Below are 27762 nucleotides of genomic sequence, written 5' to 3'. Positions count from 1 at the left end.
CCGCAGCAACACATCAAATAATAAACATTTTCACTTAATCATAGGTTATCATTCTCAATACGATTGGAAAAACATTCACTTTGACCCTGAAAATTCAAATTCCCAATGAAGATGGTAGAAATTCTGGACCAAGCAAAGCATTCAGATACATGCTTGGTGCAGCTAAAATGCTGTAAGTCAATATGTGCGATTCTTACTTTGAAATCCTGGCCTCTTCTAGTCTGAACAACGAGGAACAAAGCTCAATCAATCCAGCTTTTCCACTTAGCACTGTAAATTGTTACCAAGGGCCGAAGGAGCTGGCTTCCTCGAAGATTTTAAAACCTGTCTAAGCTTTGCTTCTAATTTTGCAGATTGGTTTTCTTGAAAATAACTGTTGAGTTTTTAAAAATATTAATTTTAACATCCACAACAGAGTCTGCACACAGTGGTAATCGGAGTTGGCTCACTGGTGGGAGGAAGATGGAAAATGTCATTTACAACCTTGTTATTGTTCCAAATTCTCTTTGCAGTTTTGTCCACTAGGGAAATAACATAACACACTTTTTCCTTTCATAATTGGCTTTATTGATGGCGTTTCAGTGTCTGAAAAGCCCCGACCCAATTTCACCCAACTTAATTTTCGTTAAAATCTCAAGATAAAATTGGAAGATTTTAGAGAATAACTACTTCACTAGTTTACACTTGCTTATTTAAGAAATATTCTCATCAGCCTTACAGATCTTCTGCCTTCAAATTCTCCCGCTAGCAGTTTTTACACCTGTTGAACGTGGCGTCTTCCCTTGTGTCCGTTTGAGATACAAACACTGAGCCACTGCTACTAAGAGAACATCAGATCTGATGCGCTAAGGGGGGCAGGGGGAAGCAGGACAGATGCCACCCCAACCTCTGCACTCGAGGAATTCATTCAGGCACCCGGCTCATCATTGTCCCTTCGTCCTGCCCTGTCTGTGACAGCCACAGCCTGACAGCCATCGGCACGACCGCTTGGAGCAGCAAAATCCCGCTCCTGAACTGGCTATGCAGCTGCGCACGGCATCTTGTTCATCTCTCCAGGTTGTTCAATGAAAGCAAATCCTAAATGCACCTGTTTACACAGATCAAGTAGGTCAGCGTCATTCCCAGTGCTGATCACCTCATGTGAAAAAAAGAGACTATATCAGAGAAAACATTAATGATTAAGGACATTGAATTTAAGATGAATGGGACAGAAAATTTTGAGAAAGGAGTTGAATTGTGCAGTAAAATACATATAAAACAAACAGTGGTATAGAAAATGCAGATCAGGAGCTAATTTTCCTGTAGTTTAACTCATGAGGATTCACATGGATACACAAGACTGCCCAGGTCAATGTCAGGCATAACCCTGGAACACAAAACCCCAATCACTTCCCTTGATTTGCAGGAGTCAGAATTTGGGATGAAATCTAAGAACGGGTTGAACTGATCCACGTTGACATCTTGTCAGGGTTTTAGTCCTTGCTCAAGGTTGGCCACACAGGTGGAGGGCAGCACGCTGGACCATGGATCGGGTGTTGTGACAATCTCTGCGCCTGGCAGAGGAGAACCATGTCTGCGTCGAAGGCAGACACTGATGGCGTGCCAGCGGCAGAAAGCTGGCGATCGCTAGCCTCGACGGAAAATGACCTCTGGCTGTTCTATGAGTACTGATGCAGGGCTTGAGGAGCTCCTCAGAGCCTGCAGCGGGGGGTAATCATGACCAGGCCAGGTCAGGGTGCTTCCACCAGTACAAAGTGAGCCAGCAGGGAAACCCAGAAGCCTTGATACAGAGCTGCTGGAAGCCAGCGTCTTCAGCCTCACCACCCTGGGCAGCCGCCAGCTCTCTCGGGAGAAGATTGATGCTTCTCACTTTAGCACTGGTGTCAATACTCAGAATTGCTCTTTGTAAACTGGCTGCTGCAATTTCAGCGCTCGGGTTTGGAGGTGGTGGTACAGGTGATGCAATATGAACATGTTCCCCAGGGCTGGCCACCAGGGAGCTGGCTGTGTGGTGAGCTGTGTGGGTCTTTGAGTACTATTGGTACTGGCTAGATAAATCACAGAATCACAGAATGGTAGGGATTGGAAGGGACCTCTGTGGGTCATCTAGTCCAACCCTCCTGCCGAAGCAGGGTCACCTACAGTAGGCTGCATAGGACCTTGTCCAGGTGGGTCTTGAATATCTCCAGAGAAGGAGACTCCACAACCTCCCTGGGCAGCCTGTTCCAGTGCTCCGTCACCCTCAGAGGGAAGAAGTTCTTCCTCATGTTCAGATGGAACTTCCTGTGCTTCAGTTGGTGCCCATTGCCCCTTGTCCTGTCACTGGGCACTACTGAAAAGAGTTTGGCCCCATCCTCCTGACACCCACCCTTCAGATATTTGTAAGCATATATTAGGTCCCCTTGCAGCCTTCTCTTCTTCAGGCTGAACAAGCCCAGCTCCCTTAACCTCCCCTCGTAGGAGAGATGTTCCAGTCCCCTCACCATCCTTGTAGCCCTCCGCTGGACTCTCTCCAGTAGCTCTTCATCTTTCTTGAACTGGGGAGCCCAGAACTGGACAGAGTACTCCAGATGAGGCCTCACTAGGGCAGTGTAGAGGGGAAGAAGAACCTCCTTCGACCTGCTGGCCACTCTTCTCCTAATGCACCCCAGAATGCCATTGGCCTTCTTGGCAGCGAGGGCACACTTCTGGCTCATGGTTAACCTGTCGTCCACCAGGACACCCAGGTCCCTCTCCGCAGAGCTGCTCTCCAGCAGGTCCACCCCAAGCCTGTACTGGTGCATGGGGTTGTTCCTCCCCAGGTGCAGGACCCTGCATTTGCCTTTGTTGAACCTCATCAGGTTCCTCTCTGCCCAACTCTCCAGCCTGTCCAGGTCTCGCTGAATGGCAGCACAGCCTTCTGGTGTATCGACCACACCTCCCAGTTTGGTGTCATCAGCAAACTTGCTGAGGGTACATTCTAACTCTTCATCCAGGTCGTTGATGAAGAAGTTGAACAAGGCTGGGCCCAGTACTGACCCCTGAGGGACACCACTGGTTACCAGCCTCCAACTAGACTCAGTGCCGCTGATGACAACCCTCTGAGTTCTGCCATTCAGCCAGTTCTCAATCCACTTCACTGACCACTCATCCAGCCCATACTTCCTGAGCTTCGCTAGGAGGATATTATGGGAGACTGTGTCGAAAGCCTTGCTGAAGTCAAGGTAGACAACATCCACGGCTCTCCCTTCATCTACCCGGCCAGTCATGTCATCGTAGAAAGCTATCAGATTGGCCAGGCATGATTTGCCCTTGGTGAATCCATGCTGACTACTCCTGATAACCTTCTTTTCCTCCACTTGCTTGTTGATGACCTCCAGGATAAGCTGCTCCATCACCTTTCCCAGCATGCAGCTGAGGCTGACTGGCCTGTAGTTCCCTGGGTCCTCCTTGTTGCCCTTTTTGAAGACTGGAGTGACATTGGCCTTTCTCCAGTCCTCGGGCACCTCTCCTGTCCTCCAGGACGTTTCAAAGATGATGGAGAGTGGCTCAGCAATGACATCCGCCAGCTCCCTCAGCACTCGTGGGTGCATTCCATCGGGGCCCATGGATTTGTGGACGTCCAGATCACTTAAGCGATCCCTCACACAGTCCTCCTCGACCAGTCATCCTCTCTGTGGGCTTCCTCTCTTACCCCCATGGCCTGGGATTCCTCAGGGCCTGCCTTGGCACTGAAGACTGAAGCAAAGAAGGTATTCAGTAGCTCTGCCTTCTCTGCATCCTCTGTCACCAGGACACCCGCCTCATTCAGCAGCGGCCCCACATTGTCCCTAGTCTTCCTTTTGCTACCGATGTAGCTGAAGAAGCCCTTCTTGTTGTTTTTGACATCCCTTGCCAGCTTCAATTCCAGGTGGGCCTTGGCCTTCCTCGTCGCATCCCTGCACGCTCTGACCACATTCCTGTACTCTTCCCAAGTGGCCTGCCCCTCTGTCCACATTCAATGGACCTTTCTCTTCCACCTGAGGTCCGCTAGAATCTGCTTGTTTAACCATGCAGGTCTCCTGCCTCCTTTTCTCGATTTCTTTCTCAGGGGGATGCACCGCTACTGAGTATGGAGGAAGTGACGTTTAAACGGCGACCAGCACTCTTGGACCCCCCTGCCTTCGAGAGCCCTGGCCCACGGGATTCCTCCCCGTAGCTCCTTGAAGAAGCCAAAGACAGCCCTCCTGAGGTCCAAGGTTTTGATCCTGCTTATCGCCCTGCTTCCTCCACGCAGGACCCTGAACTCGACTATTTCATGGTCACTGCAGCCGAGTCTACCTCCGACCCTCACATCCTCCACCAGTCCCTCCTTGTTTGTTAATACAAGGTCCAGCAGAGCGCCTTTCCTTGTTGGTTCCTCTACCACGTGCATCAGAAAGTTATCATCGATGCTCTGTAGGAACCTCCTGGATTGTGAATGCCTAGCTGTGTGGTCTTCCCAGCTGATGTCAGGGTGGTTGAAGTCCCCCATGAGAACCAGGGCCTGTGACTGTGACACTGCCTGCAGCTGCCTGTAGAAGGCCTCATCAATTTCCTCCTCCTGGTCAGGTGGCCTGTAGCACACACCCACCGCAATGTCACCCGTGTGAGCCTGTCCCTTAATTCTAACCCACAAGCTCTCAACTCGTTCCTCATTTGCCCCCAGGCCACGGTCAATGCATTCCAGTTGCTCCCTCACATATAGAGCAACTCCACCACCTCTCCTTCTTGGCCTGTCTTTCCTAAAGAGTCTGTAGCCATCCATGACAGCATGCCAGTCATGCGAGTTGTCCCACCACGTTTCTGTGATGGCGACCAAGTCGTAGCCGTCCTGCTGTATAATGGCTTCCAGCTCCTCCTGTTTATTGCTACTTGCGTTGGTATAGACACACTTGAGCTGGGCTGTCAGTCTGACCCCTGACCCTGGCACGCCAAGCCTGGGCTCATCCCTAGTGAGCTGGGCGATGTCCTCTTCCCCCTTCGAACCTAGTTTAAAGCCCTCTCAATGAGCCCTGCCAGCTCGTGGCCAAGAATCCTTTTTCCCCTTTGAGACAGCTGGACTCCATCTGTCACCAGCAGGGCCGGTGCTGTGTACACCTCCCCGTGATCAAAGAAGCCAAAATTTGACAGATGGCACCAACTAAAGTGGAGTTGAGCAGCAAAGGAATTCGGGGCTAAAACGCTAGGCTGGGGTGAGCTGATATACTAAGAAAATGTTAGGTAACCCAGCCAGGTAACAGTGACAGAAAAGTACTGTGATAACACATGCACTAATATTGGAAAAATGAAGGTCAAAAGAAAACAGTGAGCAAAAGCAAAACCCAGGTATCAAGCACTGAAACCAGCAACGAAGGGAAGCAGCGAGTCTCGTGGCATTCCGGTGCATCGCCCCCAAATGAGGATGGATTGTTTGATGCAAAGACCCTTGAGAAGCCACGTGCACTTTGAACTACATCAGAGAAACAAGAGAGAACGGCGTCCTCCGGCAGGATGCTGGCGGGGCAGCGCGAAGCGCTGGGGACCAAACCGGCGCATCTCCTCTAGAGAACTTCTACCTGTTAGCAAACAGTAGAGACCTGGAGAGAAACTTGCACCCAGAGATCTGACGAGAACGAAGAGGTGATCAGCGGGATGGGACAACACGGGGCCTGGTGCCACAGGAGTTACTGGGGGAAACGACAGGGGCAGGGAGAAACGCGCTGTGGGGGGGTCCGGCCCGTCCCGCAGACCACCAGCATCGGCGGCGCGGCCACGTTTTTCGGTGAACGCCTCCGAGGGGGCTCGGGAGGAGCCGCCACGTGCTTGAGCGGAGGAAATCTGCTGGGACTTGTGAGAAAGGGGCCAACGGCTCCGCAGAGCCTGCAAGCGGAGGGGCCGCAGCCCGCGGGGCCCGCCCCGCAGCACCCGCCGCGGACCCCGCGGCCGCTCGGACGCCAGGGGGCGGCCCGGGCGCCATCGATGGGGGCGGCCGCTCTGCGCTCGGCTCCTCCGCCCTGCCTCTCGGCTCTGGATTAGCGAAACTGGCGACGTGGGACGGCCGCCGGCCCGGCCCCCGCGCCCTGCCTTGCCCACCAGGGTGAAGCCGGGACTCGGGGCGGGCGCGGCAGCGCAGCGCAGCCGAGCGGAGCCGGGCGAGCCAGCCGCCGCAGCGTCCCCGCCGGCGGGACGCGGAGGCAGAGGGCAGCCGCGGCGCTCGCCTGCCGCGGCCCCGCCGCCGCGGCGCGGTGAGGGGCGGCGGCGGCAGCGGGGAGCACCCCCCTCCCCCCCGCCCCGGGGGGCGGCCATGGCGCTGCGGGCCCGGGCGCTGTACGACTTCAGGTCGGAGAACCCGGGTGAGATCTCGCTGCGGGAGCACGAGGTGCTGAGCCTCTGCAGCGAGCAGGACATCGAGGGCTGGCTGGAGGGCGTCAACAGCCGCGGCGACCGCGGCCTCTTCCCGGCCTCCTACGTGCAGGTGATCCGCGCCCCGGCCGCCGAGCCGCCGCCGCCCGCCCGCTACGCCAACCTCCCCGCCGGCGGCTTCGAGCCGCTGCCCCCCCCCGCCGCCGCCGCCTTCAAGCCCGCAGCGCAGCAGCCCCCCCCGGCCGCGGCGCCCGAGGCGTTCCCGCCGCCCCCCGCCGCCGCCGGGTACCCCTTCCCGCCGGGGCCCTACGGCAGCGCCTACCAGCCCAGCCAGGGCAGCGATGACGACTGGGACGACGACTGGGACGACAGCTCCACCGTGGCCGACGAGCCGGGCGCCCTGGGCGGCTCCTACCCGGACTACGAGGCAGCGGGCGGCGGGGCCTCCGGGCGCTACCGCCTCTCCACCCGCTCCGAGCTCTCCCTGGGCTCCCGCGGCGGGCACCCGGCCGGGCACCCGCCCGGACACCCGCACCCGCCCGGCGGAGGCGGCGGCGGGGCCAAGAGCTCGGCCACGGTCAGCCGCAACCTCAACCGCTTCTCCACCTTCGTCAAGTCCGGCGGGGAGGCCTTCGTGCTGGGCGAGGCATCGGGCTTTGTGAAGGACGGGGACAAGCTGTGCGTGGTGCTGGGCCCCCGCGGCCCCGAGTGGCAGGAGAACCCCTACCCCTTCCAATGCTCCATCGAGGACCCCACCAAGCAGACCAAGTTCAAGGGCATGAAGAGCTACATCGCCTACAAGCTGGTGCCGAGCCACACCGGGCAGCAGGTGCACCGCCGCTACAAGCACTTCGACTGGCTCTATGGGCGGCTGGCCGAGAAGTTTCCCGTCATCTCCGTGCCCCACTTGCCGGAGAAGCAGGCCACCGGCCGCTTTGAGGAGGACTTCATCTCCAAACGTCGCAAAGGCCTGGCCTGGTGGATGGACCATATGTGCAGCCACCCCGTGCTGGCTCAGTGCGATGCCTTCCAGCACTTCCTCACCTGTCCCAGCACGGATGAGAAGGCCTGGAAACAAGGCAAGCGCAAGGCTGAGAAGGATGAGATGGTGGGTGCCAACTTTTTCCTGACCATCAGCGTCCCCACGGGCCCTGGGGCCATCCTGGACTTGCAGGAGGTGGAAAGCCAGGTGGATGGCTTCAAAGCCTTCACAAAGAAGATGGACGAGAGCGCCTTGCAGCTTAACCACACGGCCAATGAGTTTGCCCGCAAACAAGTCACTGGTTTCAAGAAGGAGTACCAGAAGGTGGGGCACTCCTTTAAGTGCCTCAGCCAGGCGTTTGAGCTGGACCAGCAGGCCTTTTCAGCTGGCCTCAACCAAGCCATAGCCTTCACTGCAGAAGCCTACGACGCCATTGGGGACCTCTTTGCAGATCAGCCCCGGCAGGACCTAGATCCTGTGATGGATTTGTTAGCGCTGTATCAGGGGCATTTGGCCAACTTCCCAGACATCATCCATGTGCAGAAAGGTAACACCCTTACGTGTTTTATGAAACGATGAAGTTTTAAGTGTCAGTGGTATGCACACAGGTGTGGGGACCATGGGCTGAATTTGCCCTGCGTCTGATTGGCTGGCCTTGAGTGAAATCTTTCCATGTTTACTCAGGTAAACTGATGCTAAAATACAAAAAACACGTCACTGACAGTTTTCATTCTGCGCGAAAGATCTAGACATAGTTGGGAATTTTACTGGTTGGAGGTTGCTGTGCTTGGTGACGTATTTCCTAAAAAAACCGCATCGGCCTGTAGTGCTGATACGTTAAAGATTAATAGGCTTGTCTACAAACCGTGGAGATCAAGTGGTATGAAAACAGCTATTACTCTTTGATGTACGTTAGGTATCTTAAATCTCTAATCTGGTATAAAATAAATATGAGGTAATCTGACGATGCAGTTGCTCCTCTGATTGACCACCTTGTTTGAGTTGTGCATGGCGGTGTGTGTATTTTGCAGTGTCAGACAGTCGGATGAGGTGTTTGAAGTTGCTGGGGTTTCTTGGTTCGGCCATGCATTAAACTCTCTTGGTGCCTTTGTAAGAATAATGGTCTGCCACAGTGTTCTTAATTGAAGTTGTTCATCCTTTGCCTTTACTATTGTAAAAAGATGTTGCTCACCTGTTACCCTTTCAGCCTCCTTCTAGCTGAAACACTCTTCTGAGGTTCAGGTTGCTGTTTCTATGGTGCTTTGTGATCCATCAGAGAGAGGGAGACTCCAAAAGTGAAAGAATCACCTTCTGTGTAACTAGGGACATTTGTTCAGATAAATAGATGTGTGTAGTACTATATATGTGCAGATTATTTCTCTGCTGTGAAGTTAATGATACACGTATAGTCTTCACCTTTGTGAGAAGACTAGCCCATATTTCATTCTTTTTGCTTTTATGTTCTCTACCAGTAGTTTTCCACTCGAAGATCAGGGAAATGTGGAGCGTGGAGCTGTAAAAGAGATGAAGAAAACATCACATAAGCTCTGCAGAAATGGATGTGTGTAACAGTTACCTGAAAAAATGCATGAGCTTTACTGAAAATTATTTTGGATATTAATAAGTGGTGTTCTGCATCCCAAGAGGCAGAGCTTGAATTGTTAGTCTTTTGTGTCCTTAGGTGACATTCCAAGGGGTTTTGCATCTGGAACAGTACCTTGAGTTTGCCTATAAACGTGCTGGAAGAGTTTTTTCAACAGATCAAAAAGACAGGCTTCGGGGAGGTATGCATTACTGCTGGAAAAATCTGAGGAGACAGAGCTGGTACACAGTGCACAATCTGTTGTTATTTAAGAAAGTGAGCTTTTCATAAAAATTGCATGCATCAAAGTCAGATTTCCATTCTCCATTTGAGTCTTGAAAGTTGTGAGTGGGCACTTAAACAATCTTAGTATTATTTTGAAGAGAAAAGGGACGTGTGCAGTCAAGCGTTTGAGGACTTGTTCTGTTAGCTGCTGAGGCATCGTGTTCTGGTAACAGCTGTCAAGTATTTTAAATTTGGAGAAAAGGGTGGCCTTGGCAATGTCTCGTGTTTGGGAGGAGAGCATTTTAAAATGAGTTGTCAACTAGTAATAGGATTATCTGTAAGTTTCTGGGAAAAAAATAAAGGGAAAGGTTTTTTACTAGGTGGAAAAAAACATCAGATTGTATATACTATTTAAATAATATATGCTTGAGCTTTAAGGCTATATAGTGTTACTCGCTGCAGTATTTTTGGAGACGAGACTTTGAAGACAGGATTGTGAATAATAAGATACGTGCTTGACTCAACCATGTTTCTTTTATAATTCTGTTTGAATTCGCGCCTACTGCTTAGGTTTACCTTGCTGAACTGGGGAAAGGTCACCTAAATGAGCTTCCATGGGAGGAATGCACAAGCATGATGTATGTAGGGTTGATTTTGTGCCAGACCACTGTCCTGAGGCTGGCTGGAGGAATGCACAGGCGGTCTGCACCCAGGTGTTAGTGCTCCAGCACCTCTGGGCTAACGCTGCCTTCAACACAGTGTTTATCCCTGGTGCATACTTGCCATCACAAAACGGCATTGGCTTGAGAGGTTGTTCTCTTGAGTGTCCAGGTTCATGATAGGAACAGGATTAGAACTGGGTTATGTGTTTGTTGTTGTCGTTCCCATTACAAAACAGGCAAACTGGAGGAAAACTGAGAAGAAGATGGTTTTTACCCTCAGTATGTTGCTGGTGTTTTATTACTCCTAAGACTTGCTTGTAGCATGGTGTAGCATTTCGATTCCAAATTGTAAACTTCAGATGAAAATAGGAACTGTTTGGTGTTCCTACAATACAAGAGTTTTCTTTTAATTTTACAGGCTGGGATAGTTGCCAGTTTTGAGAATTACTGTTGTTTGCATAGACTAAACAAATATCTGTTGGTGATAATAGATCATCTGAAAAATAGAGTTGACCTGTCTTTCTTCAAGTGTTTTATTTTCCAGTGTACAACTTCTTTGTGCAGTCAAATGACCCCAAAGTGCCCTTAGAAGTGGTAGAAACAGCAGACTAGTTGATGCATTGCTTATATGGCAGTGCCTTTAAAAAGAGGAACTCTTAGGTTAGGAGTACTTGTTTGTTTTCTAGATAGTGCAGATATATTGTCCACTTGGGATAGAAACCAAGACCTTTTCTAGACTGCGTTTCTTTATTCCCCTAGACCTGAGAAGGACTGAAAAAAAGGCAGCTGTGCCCAAAACATGCCTGTGACTGTGAGTAGAGTATTCAATTGCATCGTCCTGTTACGGGTTTGCAGTACTGCAGATAGTTGAACAGCTGCTGAATGTGTTTTGGAGGTGTGTTTTGTGGTACGGACTGAGAAGTCTGCGCCTCTGAAGTTTTTCTTAAAATTTCTGCAACTTCTGCAAAAAGAAGGGCAGAGAATCTGTAAGTCAGAGACAGAATTTTCCCTCCTTTCGGGCTTTGTCTTTTCTCCTAAAAGTATGAACCAAAGCCATGTAAGCTGTGCTGTTGCTTTTTTTGCATATCAGCAGGAAAATGTGTTAACTGTTGTGCTTTTGATTGCTCTAGGATCCAGAGATGTCCTCCTGTTCTGAGGACGTCTTCCATGATCTGAAGTGTGCAGAAAGGGATTGCCATTTTGGTCACTTGTGTAAAATATGTGAACCAGTGTACTGTGGGAATATTTTCAAACTGGTTATTGTTGTTGTTGTTTAGTAGTAGTTTTAGTATTTTATCTTATGGCAATGGCTTCAACAGGAGTTTAAAAGATTCCTTTGCCTAGTTCATATTGAGCACCCAGTGTTTGAGGAACTTTCTGTTAGGAAAGGAAGACCTAAAGTTCCTGCTCCAGAAGAGACCCCACGTTTCCATCTGGAAATGCTTGGTTTGAGAGTCCCGCTGAGGCTGGTACAGAGCCTATCAGCCCCAAGGCGTACTTTCCTTACAAACAACTTGTTGTTTTATAGGTTTTAATTGGAAAACTAAGCGTTTAGGGGAAAACTGACACCTGTAGGGGTGGATGATGGCAGGGTGGTATCTTGAGCATCTAAGCACCCAAATACTTGTACAGATCTAGCCCTCAGCCCCCCATACTGCTTGCATAAAAGTAGTCCTGTGCACACCTGTGTTTTTTGGAGTGGAAGATCCAAATATGTTGGATAGATGTACTCAGTTTTCTTTAGCCTCTGGCAAAACATTTGTAGAAGAGGAGTATAAAGTTTAGTAGGCTCTCAAACTGAGCTGCACTTTTGTCGTTTTCTTTTGCAGAACTGGTGTATCTTTCGAGAAATTCTAGATTCAGTTGCTTTAATTTTGAGGAGAAAAGCAGCCTGCTGTCTTCATTTGTAATGGATAATGCATTCGTTGCTGTGTTTTTGAGGTCTACTTGTGGAAATTCCCTAGGCATTCTTGGCAGAATAATTCCTGAATATTAATTGCTAGAGCTTCACTCAACTGATGAGATCTTCTGACTTCAGTAGTCTTCAACATAAATGCTCACTGCAGGCCCATGCAAGTTCAGGTTCAGAAAAATTGTGCACATGTAAGAATCTGAGATAGTGTATGCTAGTACTGTAGCTCATGCTTGTCTGGCTAGGTTGTCTTCATATTTGCTTAGTGAAAGTAGACGAGTTATGGGTTTTCAAGTTTACTTAAAGTTTTTTTTGAGGAATTACTATAATTGGCCGCTTGTGATTCCTGAAACTGAAAGAAATACTGACTAATATCCTGTTTCGTCTCTGCTTTCTAGATTTCTCCTTTCTCTTAACATTATGTTAATGCTAGACAAACTTCGGGTTCTGATTTTTGCAAAACAGATTTGAGGAAGTGTTCTAAATATTTTCTAAGATATAGGTGGCAATTCTGTTTCCTCTGCATGCCAAGATTTAGGAGAATTATTAAAAAAAAAAATCCGAATGACCTTTTTGCTTCCTGATCAATGTTTGTAAAAAGTAAAATAAAGCAAATGGTCTTACTTGCCCAAAGCAAACATAATTCTAAACATCAGCTTTAAAGAATGGGCTGGGTGTATTTTTAGAGTACCTTACAAAACTACAGGCGAAACTAACATTCTGGCTGGAAAAGGATCCAGGTACCCCCCAGGTACATGCAGTTTGCATAGGGTTCAACTCAGGTAGCTACTGTCTAAGAGCTAGGCATGTAATCCTAGCCAGATGACCCTCACAACAGTAAAAAGAGATGGGTACCTAAATTTCATCTGTTTAAGGACTTTGATGAGACAGGATGGATTGCTCCAGGACAACTTTTACTTTTTTGCCGGTCAGCCTCCATATCGCTGTCACAGGGATGATGTAGCATTATCTGCTTGCTGCTGAATAACCCAATATTACTAACCAGTATTTGAAGGTAACCTGAAGGAAACTGAGACTTACAGGTGGTTAAAATGTGAAAGAATTTTCACATTTAGAAACTGTATAAAATTATGTCTTCCTTGGTATGTGTGAAATCAGAGGACAACGATAAGCAAGACTAAAACTGAGCAATAGCCTTACTTGAAGAAGATTAAACAGAAGGAGAATAAAACCCACTTCTATGCCCTGTCTGCCTAAAAGATGCATGGGTGTTTTCAAAGTATGGGTTTTTTTCTTTTCCACTCCCTCCACAATCTCTTGTTACCCTGACTTTCTAAGGCAGCAAGATTCAGGCAGTCGTGATGTCTTTCTCTTTTCCATTACCTTTTGAAACCTGCTAGTCTGGTATCATACACATTTGATGACAGAGAGACATTCCATAGCTGATAAAACCCCCATGATTTTTTCTTAAAACAGCTGGCAGCAGAGGAAGGATATAACTGTTCCTCCCGTGGGAGAGACTGTGAGTCTCACTGCACACCAGAAGTGTGGTCCCAGCAGGCTGGAGAGGTTCTGATCAGCGCCCACGGCTGTAGTGGGTCTGACCGCAGGCGATACGCGTCGTCACCTCTTGTGCTCTCACAGGTCCCTGCTCACCGCAGGCAGCAAGGCCCTGTCTGCTGGCAAAACCACGCGGACAGCTGGAGATTGACAGGACACTCTAGGTATTAAGGAATTGCAACTTCCTAAATTGCACCTTTTGTAGAAAGAGGAAGTTATTTTATTTCAAAGACTGTGTAATACATTTTCAGCTCAAAGCTTATGAATAAGCCAGATGGTCAGAAAAGGGTCATTGCCCTTCTCTTGCACCTGAAAGAACTCTGGGTCTTGCTGTAAGGACTTCCACCCAAACAAGAAAGACAGGAATTGGTAGACTGAAAATGGAAAGTAGCTCCCAGAGCTCTTCCATGTCTTTGTAAGCACATTATCAAAAACAAACAAGCTGGCCAATTTTTTTTTAAATTTTGCGAGTCACCTTTGAAACAAGGACATGTTTCAGCCTTTCCAGCATCTTTCCATGACTTCATTGTTAGACTTTGTTTGAACATTTGAAATTCCAAGTTAATGTATGCAGACTGCATAAACTCATCCAGCTGGTACCTGGGGTATTTTAAATTGCCTGGTTCAAATAGCACAGAATTTGAAAATCCTAATTAAAAAAAATGAAATCGCATTTGGCTTAGCCCCCAAACCATGAGTCTTACCAGCAGACTAGAGCAAACAAATGGCAAACGCTTTCTACACAGTCTAGTTTGTGTCTTTCATGAAGGCTACAAGGATTTAAACAAAAGTTAGAAAAAGAAAAAAAACTAGTGAAATGCGTGTTTTAAATTTTGGAGTGAAATCTCATTAAATCAGTGACAGAATATATACATTTAAACAATCTATTCAGCTCTTGTCAGTGACTTCAGGTTGTTATTGTAGCAGAGCAGGAAAAAGTGTGATGGTTTCAGCCTTTGTTTTAGATAGGTACACGGGTGGACAACTTCTGTAATCGTGATGAACTAAGCTACCCTTTTTCTGCCTACATGCAATGGTTTCATAACAGTGTGAAAAGCAGATTCACACTGTGGTTGGGAGCTTACATTGCTTTTTTGTCCCATGGTAAAAAGTAAGTCTCTATTCCAGTTTTTTCAGGCTTATCATTTTGAATCTTCGTATGCATGAATAGCTGTGCTGTGTAACTGGCAGTATACTGAAGATAAAACTATTTTACCAAATATGATAATGACACTACATTTTCAAGTTGCTTGCGGTTTTGTGTAAGCGCAGGCACAGAGAGGCAGTTCCCTTCCTCCTAAAAAGACAGATGATTCTCTTCTGCCATTATAAAACTGTATTACTCTCGATATTATGATACATACCACAGTAATACATTAATTAATTTTAAACAGTTATATATTGACCCATTTAAATTAACATAAGGTAACAATATATAATATATAACATTTCTTATATGTAATACAAATATAGCATTATATTATTATAATGTGCATATGTTCTGCTTTTGTATTATAGAATTTATTTTAATTGGTAACATTAGTGATGATTTGCCTTACATATTTTTCCTACAACAACGAGTCTGCTTCTTTTTGTCCTTACAGAGATACTGCAGCGTTCAGATTTCTAAGTGAGAGCATTTAAAGGGTACTGTGGAAAAAGTGGAGCAATGTCTGCATTTACATTGAACTGTCCATGCATGTTTTATTTGTTCATCTTAGAACAGTACTGGAGCTAAGCAGATGATGGTGGACAAGCAAACACCATAAACTGTGCTTTCTCTTTGCTTCCCTTCAGGCTTTACAAGAGAACAACATCCAAAACCAGGTCTTTCATAGCACCAGTAAAGTAGGGATGTAAGAGTTGGTAGAAACTGCATTTATACTTGCTTCTCTCGACAGCGGTGTATTGCTGTTGATATGCAGTGTTACCTGTCTTTTCCTGTCCACCCACATCCCATGAATCTTAAGAAAATTTCGAAGAAGTTACCATTTCATGTAATGATGCTTACATCCATTTTGGCCGTGATTTATATTTGTCTTCTGTAGATCCAGAGGAGACATTTCTGCTTATATGCTGTTAACCAGTTTTACTGAAAATTAGTTTATATAATGCATGCACAGCATCATTTCTGATCTAGGTTGTTGTCTTGAAGTCGGCATTATGAACAGGGCATTTACAAAAGCTATTAAGTGTCTGTAGCATCATTCTAGCAGAAAAGTGCCTGTTCTTAGCATCCTAATTGAGAGAAACCAGTGTTCAGAACCTGTGATGACCAAACTGTAATAGACCAACTTATATTATGAATAAATGGAGATTTGTCTTAAAAGCCTGCTTGGTGCCCCTTTTAGATGTAAACCCGTAAGAAGTACGTAAAATCACTGAAAGGTTTCATTTTGATACTTCTGCGAATTGTGATTGCTTAAAAATGCAAGTGTGTCAACCCTGAAAAACATGACTGGCTTTCTAATGTGCTGTGTTTCTAATGACCAGCCTAGTTTGAGTTTCACTCCTTTCTGTCCCCCCAGTCTGCAGTGTCAGCTGAAGCCGTATCAGTGAAAAACTCCTTAAATGGTACATGTGAGTGCCAATAAGTACAGACTGCCTTAGAAGTGGGCAAAACCAGCATTACCTTGTGTTTGCCTCTCAGGCTGTGATGCAAAACACCATCAAGTTGTTCCTGGCAGGCCTCCTTTCAGACATCACTGTAGGTACCTATGAAGTCAGAACTACTCATGAACACAGTTTAAACATGTGTTAGTGGCTGAAATAAGGTCATTTGTTTGCTTAAAACACTGTTTGTGTACAATACATCTAAAGATACATTAGTTTTAAAGTCCCTGCATTCAAGATTTGAATGGAAAACTTCCATCTAATTTTCCACAGTTTTTACATGCAGTTACCTAGCACTGTGGGCTTTTTTTTGGTTTGTTAGTGGGAAGATGCGGGGCAGTAGGTGCAATAAACTTATAATTCTGTAATGTTTCTTTCACTTATTTTGACATCATGCTCTCACCTCCTGTTATCAACTCTTCCAAGGGTCAAACTATTGCTCGCATAGCAGTGTGGTGTAGTGTGGCCCAAGAAGATGTTCATACTGGAAGTGCTGCACACCAAAGCTTGTGGATACCTCTGGGGGACTCTGGAACAGAAATGCACATTGCCAATGTGATAATTTAAATGTTTTTCAGTAGCATGAGCATTTTGGAGCCTCTGAACATGCACAGGCATGATTATAGTCCTTGTAGATCTGGATAAATAAATTGGCTGTGTATGCTCTTCCTATGTGTGTGTAAACCAGCTGGCAGATGTATTTACAATGAGTCTATTTAGGTCTTAAATACCATATTATTGAAAATTTTAAAAAGATTGGTTAGGCATATGTAATATCTGTTAACCCTGGTAGCTCTTTAAAATTGAGTAACATTTGACATTGTGCATTCTAACACTATCGTTAATTGGTTATATATTTATTAAATCAATGTATGTGTTAAAACCACCAAATAAGAGTGAAACAAGTTTTTGAAGTCTCTAGCAAAGACTGTTTTATTTGCATGTGATCTCTGAATTGTGTAGATTAGAAAGTGATTTCATTTTCAGCTGAAGAATGCATCTCTGGGTGACAGCTTTTGATGAACTTTGCAATAGGGTAGCTGGAAGAACAAATAGTTCTGTCTGATGTTAATAATCCTGCAGTCAGGCACTGTTAACCTAAATGGTAGCACAGTACTGTAATTTATGAGCATAGATTTACAGGCTAGCATTATTTTATTCTGTGTTTTTTTGAGCAATGGGACACAAAATAATAAAAAATGAACCTCACTTTTTAAACTATTTTTAGGCTGCAGATTCTAAAAGCATTGCAGCCATTTTCACATATCTATACAAAAAACCCTTGTAATACTAGAGTAACTGAAATTTGATAGATTTTATTTTTATATTTCTAACTTTCATTATGGAAAATAGAATATTATTAAAGTAGTCTTGCACCCTCAAGGAGAACAGTATCTTTGAATTAGAAAGACTGGTTTTGAAAACACTGTTGTGTTGGCACTTTCAGAAAGAACAAGTGACGACTTCATTTTGCATTTGATGTTGGAGATCACTTGCTTTTTTCTGTTTAAAACTGTAAACTCACGTTTTAAAGTAGCAAGTCATTCCTACACTCATTACTGTAATGGTACTTTTTCCCTGTGACATTTCTTTCATACAGTTCAGTCCCTACTGGAGAAGTCTTCTGTTTTTAATTTCAGGCAAATTCCTATTATGCTGCATTCCATTCTAAATCTTGGCCAGAAAATGTAAAGAATTTGCAGACTGTAACGTAGGCTTCTTTTGTTAATCTGTGCTCAGAGCATTCTTAAGCAAATAATCTGTCAATGTAGTAAAATCTCTATTCTGCTACACACTGTTTCGTTGTTTCACTTTGAATTGAGAGAGGGAAGTTTGGGCGCTTTTTTTCAGGGTAGGATTTCATGCTATGTGTAATCTTCAGTGAAGCTTCTGCAACTTCGCTTGTGTTGGAGCTGGTGATTGTGTAGCGCTGGGCTGAGCTGGATCACATAGCTAAACCATTGATAAAACTAAGCCACTGTCTCCCTCCCTGGCCTGGAAGGCCAAATGCAGTTTTTTGTTGTATTAGTCATTTGAGTCATCCCATAACAACATCTTTGCTAGATCCAGTGTAAGTGGGACAGCCATGTAGACAGGCTTGTTCTGGCAGCAGTCTGCTGGATTAGAGATAGTGCTGTTTCCTCCACAGTTGTTTCTTTGAGAATTGAGCGTAAATCAAAACTGTGCTACGTGCACGTGGGCTACCCGGGGTTTGCCTTTTCAAATCTTCAAGCAAAGAGTTGTAGTTAAATAACACGACCATTAGGTAAAGAAAAAGAAAACTTATTTCTAGTTACATTTTCTGCTTTTGCATCCTTTGCTGAAAGCAATGGCCATGAATATATTGTTTTCTCCCCTTTAGAGATGGTGCCTCATATTAGCACAGTGTTTTGTAATAAAAGTAAAGCAGAGGGGGTTGTTGGACTGGTTCAGAGCTCTCCCTTTGGTAGCATGCTTTGAAGGACACATCATGCCTGCTGTTAGACCATTTAATATGATGCGCAGCTGAATGGCATGGATAATTCACTTGTTTTACTTTCTAGTAAGTAATGTGCAAATTTTATTTTGTAGCTTGCTGGTAGTAGAAAGATGAAAAATTGTTTATTGCACAGGTCATTTTATTTTCACAAGTTTTCTGACGTACAACTTCTGAAAGATCTTCTTTATCAAACTTGTGTGTTTCTTTGAAGATCACAATGTTTTCTGACCCTAACTGTCCTTCCCCGTGAGGGAGCCATCTCTCAGAGGAGCCTTCGAACTTCGACACGAGGTCTTGCTGTCACACTGAAGCCTGTTAGCTGGGGGACTGCTCAAAGGTGACGGTCAAGAACATCGCGCACTCTGGTTTTGCCAGTTACCACTGATGACAAGGCGAGAACCATCATCCGCCTCAGGTTTTTTTCCTTTGGCTGTTGTCCTTTCCAGTATCATTTAAGAATAGGTCTACAAATAGAAACTAAGTACAGGTTTGTGGTTGGAGGAGGTGGTAGCCAGGTGCCCTATTTCTCTCCCTCTGGTCGGTGACTGCTTCTCACCCACAGCACGACCAGCAGCGCTGCAGCAAGCCGGCCCTGCTTGCCTCCCTCCTGGCAGCACCGGAGCCAGCAGGGAAAGGTAGAGAGCCGTTGTGTGTGGAGCAGTACATACTGCTGGGCTGGCACCCAGCTCACTGCTTCGCTCTCCCTCCTTTCCCCAGCGCCATTAAAAATCTATTTCATCAGATAACGTTCTGTGTAATGTATCGAGGGGAACCACAGGGCTCACTTTTTTTGCCCCCCATGTCTTCTTTCCTTCGGTTTGCAGTTGTTTTGCAGTAATTCTTTAACTCAAGGTGTAGAATAGAGTAACAAGAACATGGGCATTTGCTGAAAGAAAGAGTGTTGTAGTCACAACTGACATAGGTAAGCTGTTATCTCATTACTAGTGAAAGAAATCTATTTACTCTGTTTCAGCATAATTCTTCACAGAAGTGAAAGAAATGTTAATAACTGGAGTGATAAAGGCATTACAATTACAGGAGCTAAAAAATTAACTTGTTGGCTCCTACAAACTGGGTGAGTTTTTAAGTTAAGTATTTTGGAGTGAGGTACTGAAGACTTTGTATTGATGACTTAATGGATGATACACATTCCTCAGAGTGACTGTGTATTGCAGACCTCCCTGACTTCAACAGACCCTTACCGCTGCTTCAAGTGCTGTGTTCTGGCAGTGTTGAGATGACGCTGCTTTGCGTTTCACCCCATATGCAGTATTACTGTATGCACGTAAATCATTGCTGCTACAGCAATAATTTTTCAGAAAGAGTGATACCATTATGAACAGCATCAGTAATTACTGCTTGTGTTTCTTAAGGATTGAGCAAGCCCAGCCATGGAACAGATGGCCCCTGTACTGAGCACTGCACAAATACAGAGCAAAAAGGGCTCCTGCCCTGAAGAATTCCCTTTCTCTCAGCTTGTCTTTATTTGGATTAGTAGATCCAGACACAGCTGACGTTTCACTCCTGACTGCTGCATGCAGTGCTTGAAAGCTGGTGTTTGGGTGCTTTGAGAAGAGGTGGAAACGGGGCAGTGGGAGGATGGGAACATCCTTAACAGTTACTGCTCTTCTTTGGCTTCTCATCGTCTGTGCTGGCAGGCGCAGGACAGACCTGGCTTGAAGTGAGACAAAGAAGTTGAGTGAAGAGCAGTCTTGATTGCAGTCTTCATGAGCTGAGCCCCAAAAAATTTTGCCTTCTGGTCACGTTGCAGGCTGCAGTTTGGACTTGTGTCATGTACACTAAGCGTGGAGAAGTGGTGTAGGGCTGGCTGCTGGTGGGCTGATCATACCATGCAGTTGGAGAGCTTGGTGACGCATATACATCAGCATGGATTTACACGTATATTTGGACACTTGCAATGAGGAGGTAGTGCGAGTACAGTTTCAAGTACAGGTTCAAACCCACCCTTATTTGACTCTTCACAGAATCTCCAAGCATTTATTAGTGTAATAAAGCTGCAGGTGATGTCGAAACAGATTGTTTGACCCAAACCTGAGTGCTCTTAGGTTCAGGATTTCTTTTTTTATTTGATTTTCCTGAGCGTATATGACTCTTCCGGCCTTACTGCAACCTCATATTTGCATGGGCAGCCTACTGACTTAACAAACTTCTATTTTTCCTGATAACTCCTCAGCATCTATTTAAGTTGCTGTTTGTATTGTGTGTTTTACAGGTTGGAAGTATTTACTTCTAGCAGGAATTTTACATTATGTCTGTCTTCTTGGCTGCTGGCGCAATACTATAAATATCCCTTGTTAAATGTGTTTATAGCATCTTTGTTGTCTAATCTCGTACTTCAAGTACTGAAACCTGTGAGTTTTTCTTAAGCGTTTAGCAGCATTCAGTGAGCACCACTGTCTGTTTAACATCAGGCTTTGGGCAGTGAAAAACAGCATTCACATCTGCTTTTCCCCACCTTTCAGAACAGAAATAGATGTAGCACAGCTTTTTGCAGCATCTTTGATCTGAGCCCTCTTCGCTGCTTGAAAGCTAGTCCTGATCCCTGGAACATGATCTCCTGACAGAAGGTCTTTTCATTGGACCAGAAGCTTTAAATGCATGGGCGAGGCTTTACAGAATCTGTAGAGCTGGAGCTAAAAAAACCCAGGAATTTATTTTTATGTATTCCATCCCTCTGGGAAGAGTACATTGGCGGATATTTATCCCAGACATGTATTCGGCAGGAGGTTTCCTTGAGCTAATATGCATTAGGAGGTGGCTCCTGTTTCTTTTCCCTAAAATGTGTTAGCCTTTTCTAGGGCTGCCATAATTCTGCCTTTTTTTTTTTTTTTTTTTTTAATATGTCTTGCTTTTTTGGTTTGTCCAAACAGATTCAGATAATTAAATTCAGAAACCAGGAGATGTTTCCACAGATGTGCTTAGACTGCGGGGGTCTGGCTCACCTTCCACAGCCTGCGAGAGTGGCAGTGGGAGTGGGAGCCACTGGATTAGGAGTTGAGGGCAGTGGAGGGATTAGTGAGGATGGAGGTGGGGGACTTCATGGTGTACAGCCTGGGGTGAGGCGGGTTAGGAGTTGCGGGCTGAGGAGGCATTAGGGGTTTTCATGGGAGCTGTCCCTACTTGGGCATCTCTGAGCAAGACCTTTGTTTTCAAGCAAGGGGCTGATCTCTGCTCCCCAGTTCCCTCACCCTGTCCTCCTCCCTGTCACCATTAGAAACCTGCCTGGATTATTGCACCCTTGACATCAGTGAATTTCTGCTCCCACTCAGAGTTTTGCTCACGTACATTCAAATACAAGGGCTGTAGGCTATGGAGAAGTGTTTGGAGAAAACTTGGGATGAAATGTGTTGTGTTATGATATGTTACTGTTAGTAAAGTGGCTTGCAAAGCAAAGCAAACTAATGACACATTTTTTCTAACATTTACTAAAGTGTCTTGCAAACTTCAGTAGATGCTAAACAAACTAAAACTGATGTTTTAGAACAAATGATCATTTGCTTCTTAAAATAAAGTACATCGGCTTTATTTCTGTGTGTTTGGGGAAGGTTCGTTGGTTGTCGTAAAATAAGCTAAAATTTTCCCTCTTTGAAGTTATTTTAAGATTGTTTCACTAATAATTAACCACTTAATTTAGAGGCACTTCAAAAAAACAAGCAAGTTTGTACTCTACTGTAAGTTCTTGTAATACATTCCTGAACTCTGGTTATAGTCTGCCTAGAAGGAGAGTTTTTAAAGGAAATTGGGCCATAGGACCAGTATGAATCCGTACGCATTAGAGAGCAGTATTAATGTTTGCAAGTTTTCCTCTCTGATTCCTTTCCCTAATTATAAAGCCTTGGGCCTTTTGTTTGCAAGAAATGCATAATACATAATATGTCTAGTCTGGAGGTCTTTACTGTTTGGTAATGTATGGGTTTTATTGATGTAAAGTAATTTGAAGATTAGGTATGCTCCAGAACTTAGTTATGCTTTCAGTTGCTCATGCTATAATTTCAGTATTTTTCTTCCAGTTTGGTCATTCTAGAAATAACATCTAAAGCTGTTTCCCACATCACAACTGAAGAGTTGTCATGTTTGTTTAACCAGCTCCATCTGGCTTCCAGTAACTCCCAAATTTGAGTTTTTCACAGCCATGCATGGATTCCTGCCATGCCCACAGAATGCAGAGAAAATTTTTGCTAAGCCTGGTTGGGGTTTTTTTTGTTGAAAGAAGCATGCTTTTCTGCAGAGAAGGGATTAAATATTTTTCAGATTGTGCCCTACCTCACAGATTCCTCTCTCCTTAGAGCAGAAAACACACATCTTCTGGCGCGGCCCCACTGCTGGCACCACTGCACGTGGAAAACATTTTTCAGTGGTGTTTTTTTGGGCCAGGCTGGAGATGATGAGGTCAATCAGCTGAAGCAGCCAGTGCCAAGCTTCTAGCAACCACACCAGCGTGCGGTGGGGGCAGGGGAGGTGCGGAGCCCTGCCACCAGCTCGCAGCCCCTGGGAGAGCCGCTGCCCTGGACCTGTGGGCAGCGTCTTGGTGCTCCAGACTTGGAGCGTGGCCTCTGCCACTCAAATACCAGCATCCTTGGCCATGCAGCCTGCGGTCTATGCTTCCCTTGTTTATAACCTCCCCGACACAGTTTAAAAAAGAAAAGGAAAATATTTCATACAGTCTTTCTGCAAGTATGTCACACTGGCCAGGAATTTCTTATGCTTGCGACTGAGAACTCATACCATGGCTGCAGACAGGAGATGCCACATACAGCACAGCCTAAAGTCAAGTTAAGCAGAAAAACACAGTGTTAAGACTATGGAATTACTGATAACAGAGGAAGTATTTTCCAAGTGTTTGCAATTAAAAACAACCCCCACAATTGTTAACAAGTTGTTGTTAGGAGTTGAATATAGAAAAGTCACGCATGCCTCTCTGATTTTAGGAATTCCAGATTTTATTTATAATGCAAGACACAACCCCCATTTCCTTTCAAAAATGCAACAAACTCTTTTTGCCGCAGTCTGCTAAATTATCTGATATTTTAACTTGCTTCTAGTAAAAGCATACCTTGACCCTTCGTTCTCCCCGACTGCCTGGTGAGGGGCTGGAGATGGGCAGGGGGTGAGCCACAGCGGGCAGGGGAATGTCAGAAGCACTTGAATGAAATGCAGCAAGCAGTGGCCGTGCTCCCCGGTTGCCTCCCAGCCCGCTGTGCGAGCAGCAACCCAGACAGGTCCGTGCTCTGGATCTGAATTGCAGAGGTGTGTCAGGGCACTGCAGGGAGCCACATTCGAAGTGGCTTGTTAAACAGGCACAGGAACGAGAGAACAGGGGATCGTGTTACTGCTGATGAACCGCCTTTTTACATTTTAATGGTGTTTACTACATGTGTGGATTCAGGCTGAGGAGAAGACAGACCTGCTCCCTCAGCAGATCAGAGTGGAGGTTGTCCCCCTGGAATATACAGGCAGAGAGGTTTCTCTGTTAGGTTGCTGGCTAGTGTCGCTGTAGGAAGTACAGCAAAGCATTTCTTCAAGGCAATGTGAAGGGAGTCCTGTCAGTGAACTGTAGTCAGCTGAAGTGTAATCTGAAAGGGAAGAGAGTTAGGACATTACAGATAATTGAAGGAACAAGTAACTGAAGCATGAGCATAAAGGGTGTGAAAAATGTCCTATCACTAGCAGCTTGTGAGAAGATAAAAGCTGTATTGGTCTGATTGGTTTTAGTTATATGAATAAAATATGTATGTAGTATTTAAGGCAAAGAAGTTGCCCTATGTGAAATTGAGTTCAAGAAAATGAAGGTCTTATAACAATCTTGGTATTCCATCATTGTATGAGTCTGTTTTGGGTAGGTCTGGTTTTGGTTATATTTCATTTTTGTACGATGTGTGTGCTTTAATTAGCTATTTGGAGAAGGAGGACTGTCAATTCTTTTGATCTGTTTTTCTTCTAGCTCTTACAAGACTGTTAGGTCTACCTGGATGTCTGCCACTTTCCAATAAACTTTTTGATTGTCTAGTACTCAATAATCAATTTGGGGGTATCTGTAGTGTAAAAGGTGTATTGGCAAGATTTTCTGTATGCAGATCTTTTGACATTTCACAAAGTTTGGCAAAAGTGATGTTTCACAAAGTCCAGTTTCTTAATGAGGTCATTTTTCTGGTGTTATGGAGGCTTAAGTTGATCTGACTGGTTTTCTAGTGCTTTCATTTTTTCCAGGTACTTGTATATTTATTTGTCCTTCTCTGAAGGACACCATCTGATTTTTAAGAATGTGAAATAAGCATGTTTCACTAACTTTTGCAAGCTGGAGCCTTAAAAAAGTGGGTTGGTTTTTTTAAATGAGATTCACTGTTCTGTGATTTTTTTGATATGAAAAAGGTTTTATTTCATTGCTTTTCATTCATATATGTATATATGCACACATATAAATACATTTAGAATGACCCTTATACAAACCCTTGTTCTTATTAAGTCAGTTGTTGAAGTACGGTAGTTGAGTCTACATTGTCCTCACAGTTCAACTATTTTGTTTTGTTCTTTACGCAGGAGCCCTTACCAAAGTAAAGGAGAGTAAGCGGCATGTGGAAGAGGGGAAGATGGAGCTCCAAAAAGCTGAGGGCATTCAAGAACGCTGTAACATTATTTCTTTTGCAACCCTAGCAGAAATTAATCATTTCCACAAAATCCGTGTGAGGGACTTTAAATCACAGATGCAGCATTTCTTGCAACAGCAAATACTCTTTTTTCAAAAAGTGACACAAAAGCTAGAAGAAGCTCTTCACAAGTATGACAGTGTTTAGTCTCTGAACTATGATCTGTGGACTTCCCCGAGCATGAACATGACCCAGGCGGCAGAGCGAATGCTGCTGCTGCTGAAGAGCTGTTGCCAGTGGTAGACGGTGGTACAAGGATGGTTTTGAGTTCACCTGGAACCCCAGTTTAACCTCCGATTATGTAGAAAGGAAACAGTTATAGGGCTATGTAGTAGAAACAGTACCACGCATTGTAACTAAGTTATACTGTGTATGCCTACACTACCATTGTAACTTTTTTTGAAATAATAAGTATACTATTTGCCTTATTGCTTTTTGAAATACGGTATTTTAGTGCATACTTTGTAGACCTCAACACCCTTTGGGTCTTTAAGGAAGTTGGCTAGATAAAAGCCTGCTTCAGATGCCTTTTTACTTTCCTAGATCTGGATTTCCTAAATTCAAACAATTCTCTGTTTACAGACTCCTACTAGAGCAGCTATGTGATTCTGTGCCTTTAGACTCTATTTTTCCTTTTCTAGTAAGTCACATTTTTATGATTGAATGAATGAAGGGTTGATGCCTATGACAGGAACTGTTTATGAAACCTCACACTGACTGGAAAAAAATCAGCTGCCATCCAGTTTGCACAGCAAGTACTGTCTTACGACAAGTGTTGGCTCAAAAAGGAGAACTTAAATCTATTCACACTTTCCCTGAAGATGGAGACTACTTGTTACGTGTACTAGGATGTTAAACACATACACAAAAACACACCACTTAATTCCCTTTCTGAAATGCATAATACAGTGAGGTGTTTTTTTTCCTGGTATACAGCATTACTGTGAGTGGAAATTTGAAGAACTAGTGTAATAAAAATTATGTATATCAAGGGGATATGAATGCAAGCTATGTGGCTGGAACATTTTTTTAAGTTTGAAATGGTCTGCTGCTTGTTCAGTCGCCGATTCAGTTTAGCTTCAGACTTGCATTTGTGTTGCCAGTTGTCTGAGTTGAAACTCCACTGTGATTCATTAGTTTACCAAGTTAAAAATTTTTGGGGATGTTCAGTAATACAAATGGTCTGAAGTAACTCTTGGCTGAACTGACTTGGAAAACAGGTGGCATTTTTATGTTTGTAACGCTCAAGAATTAACAATTGTCTTACTTTTTGTATAAATATTTTTGACAAGCAGGGTGCATTTATATATATGTAAACACTATCTTTTAAAATTTTATGGCTTATTTCCCTTGAATTAAGTCTGAAGTCTGTGTTTCTTACCTATTGGTTTCCTTCTTATAGGTCAGTATGAAAGAGAGTTTTTATTTATCCTATCTTTTTTCTCCTAAACAAAAATAACAAAACCTTCCACAGAAGCAAAATGTTTACTTTTTTGTTTTTAATTGAATTAATCAAAGATAGCTTAAACAAATGAAAGCCTGGAAAAGGAAGTTAAGCAACAGTTACATTTAAGTACAAATCATTCCTCACCTATGCAGCAGAAATGTGCAGTTCTTTCGCTCAGTCGTTTCAGTAGCTTAACCCCAAACCTCTATTTTAGAGGAATAGATGTAAGAATGTAGTTTTTGTTTTAAGATTCATCCCCAAATGCTGGAGACTGCTGGTTTGCGCAAGTTGTGTTTGGCAGTGCTTATAGTACATACCCAAAGAAGTAAAATACAGAATAATGAAGAGGAAAAAAACAGTGTTTGTAAAAGAAAGGACAATCAGTGAGGAAAGACTCCATTTCCAGGCAACTAGAAGAGTGCTGCAAACAAGGTTGACCACAAAATGAGGACCATAGTCATAGGCCTGACTTGCTCTTTATCTTCCTCATGGCATCTCGTTCTACACTCAAAACCCACCACTTCCCCTAGAAGCTCTTCCCAGCAGTACTCCAGCTTCCCATATGTCATTTAATTATGTGAGATAGTGATGAGCTAGGTTTGAGCTGAGTTCCATGGCTTATGTTTGCTGAAGCCGGATACTGTTTTTTAAAAATGTCTTTGCAGTAATTAGATCAGACTACAATCAAAATAATTCTACGTGGAGGTATTAAGACCTGTTCAGAAATTGATCTTGGTCCAATTGAAGTATTCTAGGAGGTTAGTATTAGTGACATGTACATGTCCAGAAGGAAACTAAGCTGTGATATGTATACGTACAACATTATCAGAAAGGTACAGTTTTCCCAAATAAACTGTCATGGCCTTCACCTTATTTTCTCCTTTGTGAATTTTTGGGGCAGGGGAAAGTGGGGGTGCTAATGGGTTAAACTTGATGTATTGAAAAAGCTTGAGTGGAATCATGGATCTGAATTGTTGCAATGTTTGGAAGGGTTCGAATCTACATCCATATTAGCATCTTCTTTTATTTCCTCACTCATTATGGAGTTGGAGTTAAACTGATGTAGGGAGCCTGAACTCCATTAATGCTTACTGCACTATGCGAGAAATATGGTTTTAATTTTATTTGGAACAAGTATGACATTGACCACTCATGACTGATGGACTACTGGATGGTGTGGTCTGAGAGCTAAATGTAACGCTGCAGTAAAGTGTATCAATATTGTGTGGGACTTTGGAAGCATCATCAAAGGAAATCTAACAATCTTTTTAAATAAATAAATGTGGAGGAGAGCAAATGAGCTGTATAGCATAATGTGAAATGCCTTTGTTT

General features: G+C 44.6%; 1 protein-coding gene across 1 annotated transcript; it reads left to right on the top strand.

Moving 5' to 3' along the window:
- Nucleotides 1-6283: 6283 nt before the first annotated feature.
- Nucleotides 6284-27303, top strand: SNX18 (sorting nexin 18). Its single transcript, XM_009943770.2, has 2 exons — nucleotides 6284-7871; nucleotides 24877-27303. Exons 1-2 carry the CDS (start codon nucleotides 6284-6286, stop codon nucleotides 25128-25130), a joined length of 1842 nt encoding a protein of 613 aa, XP_009942072.2. The 3' UTR covers nucleotides 25131-27303.
- Nucleotides 27304-27762: the final 459 nt, after the last annotated feature.

Source organism: Opisthocomus hoazin, chromosome Z (genome assembly GCF_030867145.1).
Source record: "Opisthocomus hoazin isolate bOpiHoa1 chromosome Z, bOpiHoa1.hap1, whole genome shotgun sequence".
In the NCBI taxonomy this organism is placed as follows: domain Eukaryota; kingdom Metazoa; phylum Chordata; class Aves; order Opisthocomiformes; family Opisthocomidae; genus Opisthocomus; species Opisthocomus hoazin.
The sequence above is the reverse complement of the archived record's forward strand: the minus strand, read 5'-3'. Positions and strand labels throughout refer to the sequence as shown.

What these genes read in the sequence shown, in the direction of transcription:
- SNX18 (XM_009943770.2), top strand. Translation starts at nt 6,284, where the DNA reads ATGGCGCTGCGGGCCCGGGCGCTGTACGACTTCAGGTCGGAGAACCCG. An exon ending in CATCATCCATGTGCAGAAAG is followed by an intron (nt 7,872 to 24,876) that starts GTAACACCCTTA and finishes TTCTTTACGCAG; the next exon opens with GAGCCCTTACCAAAGTAAAG.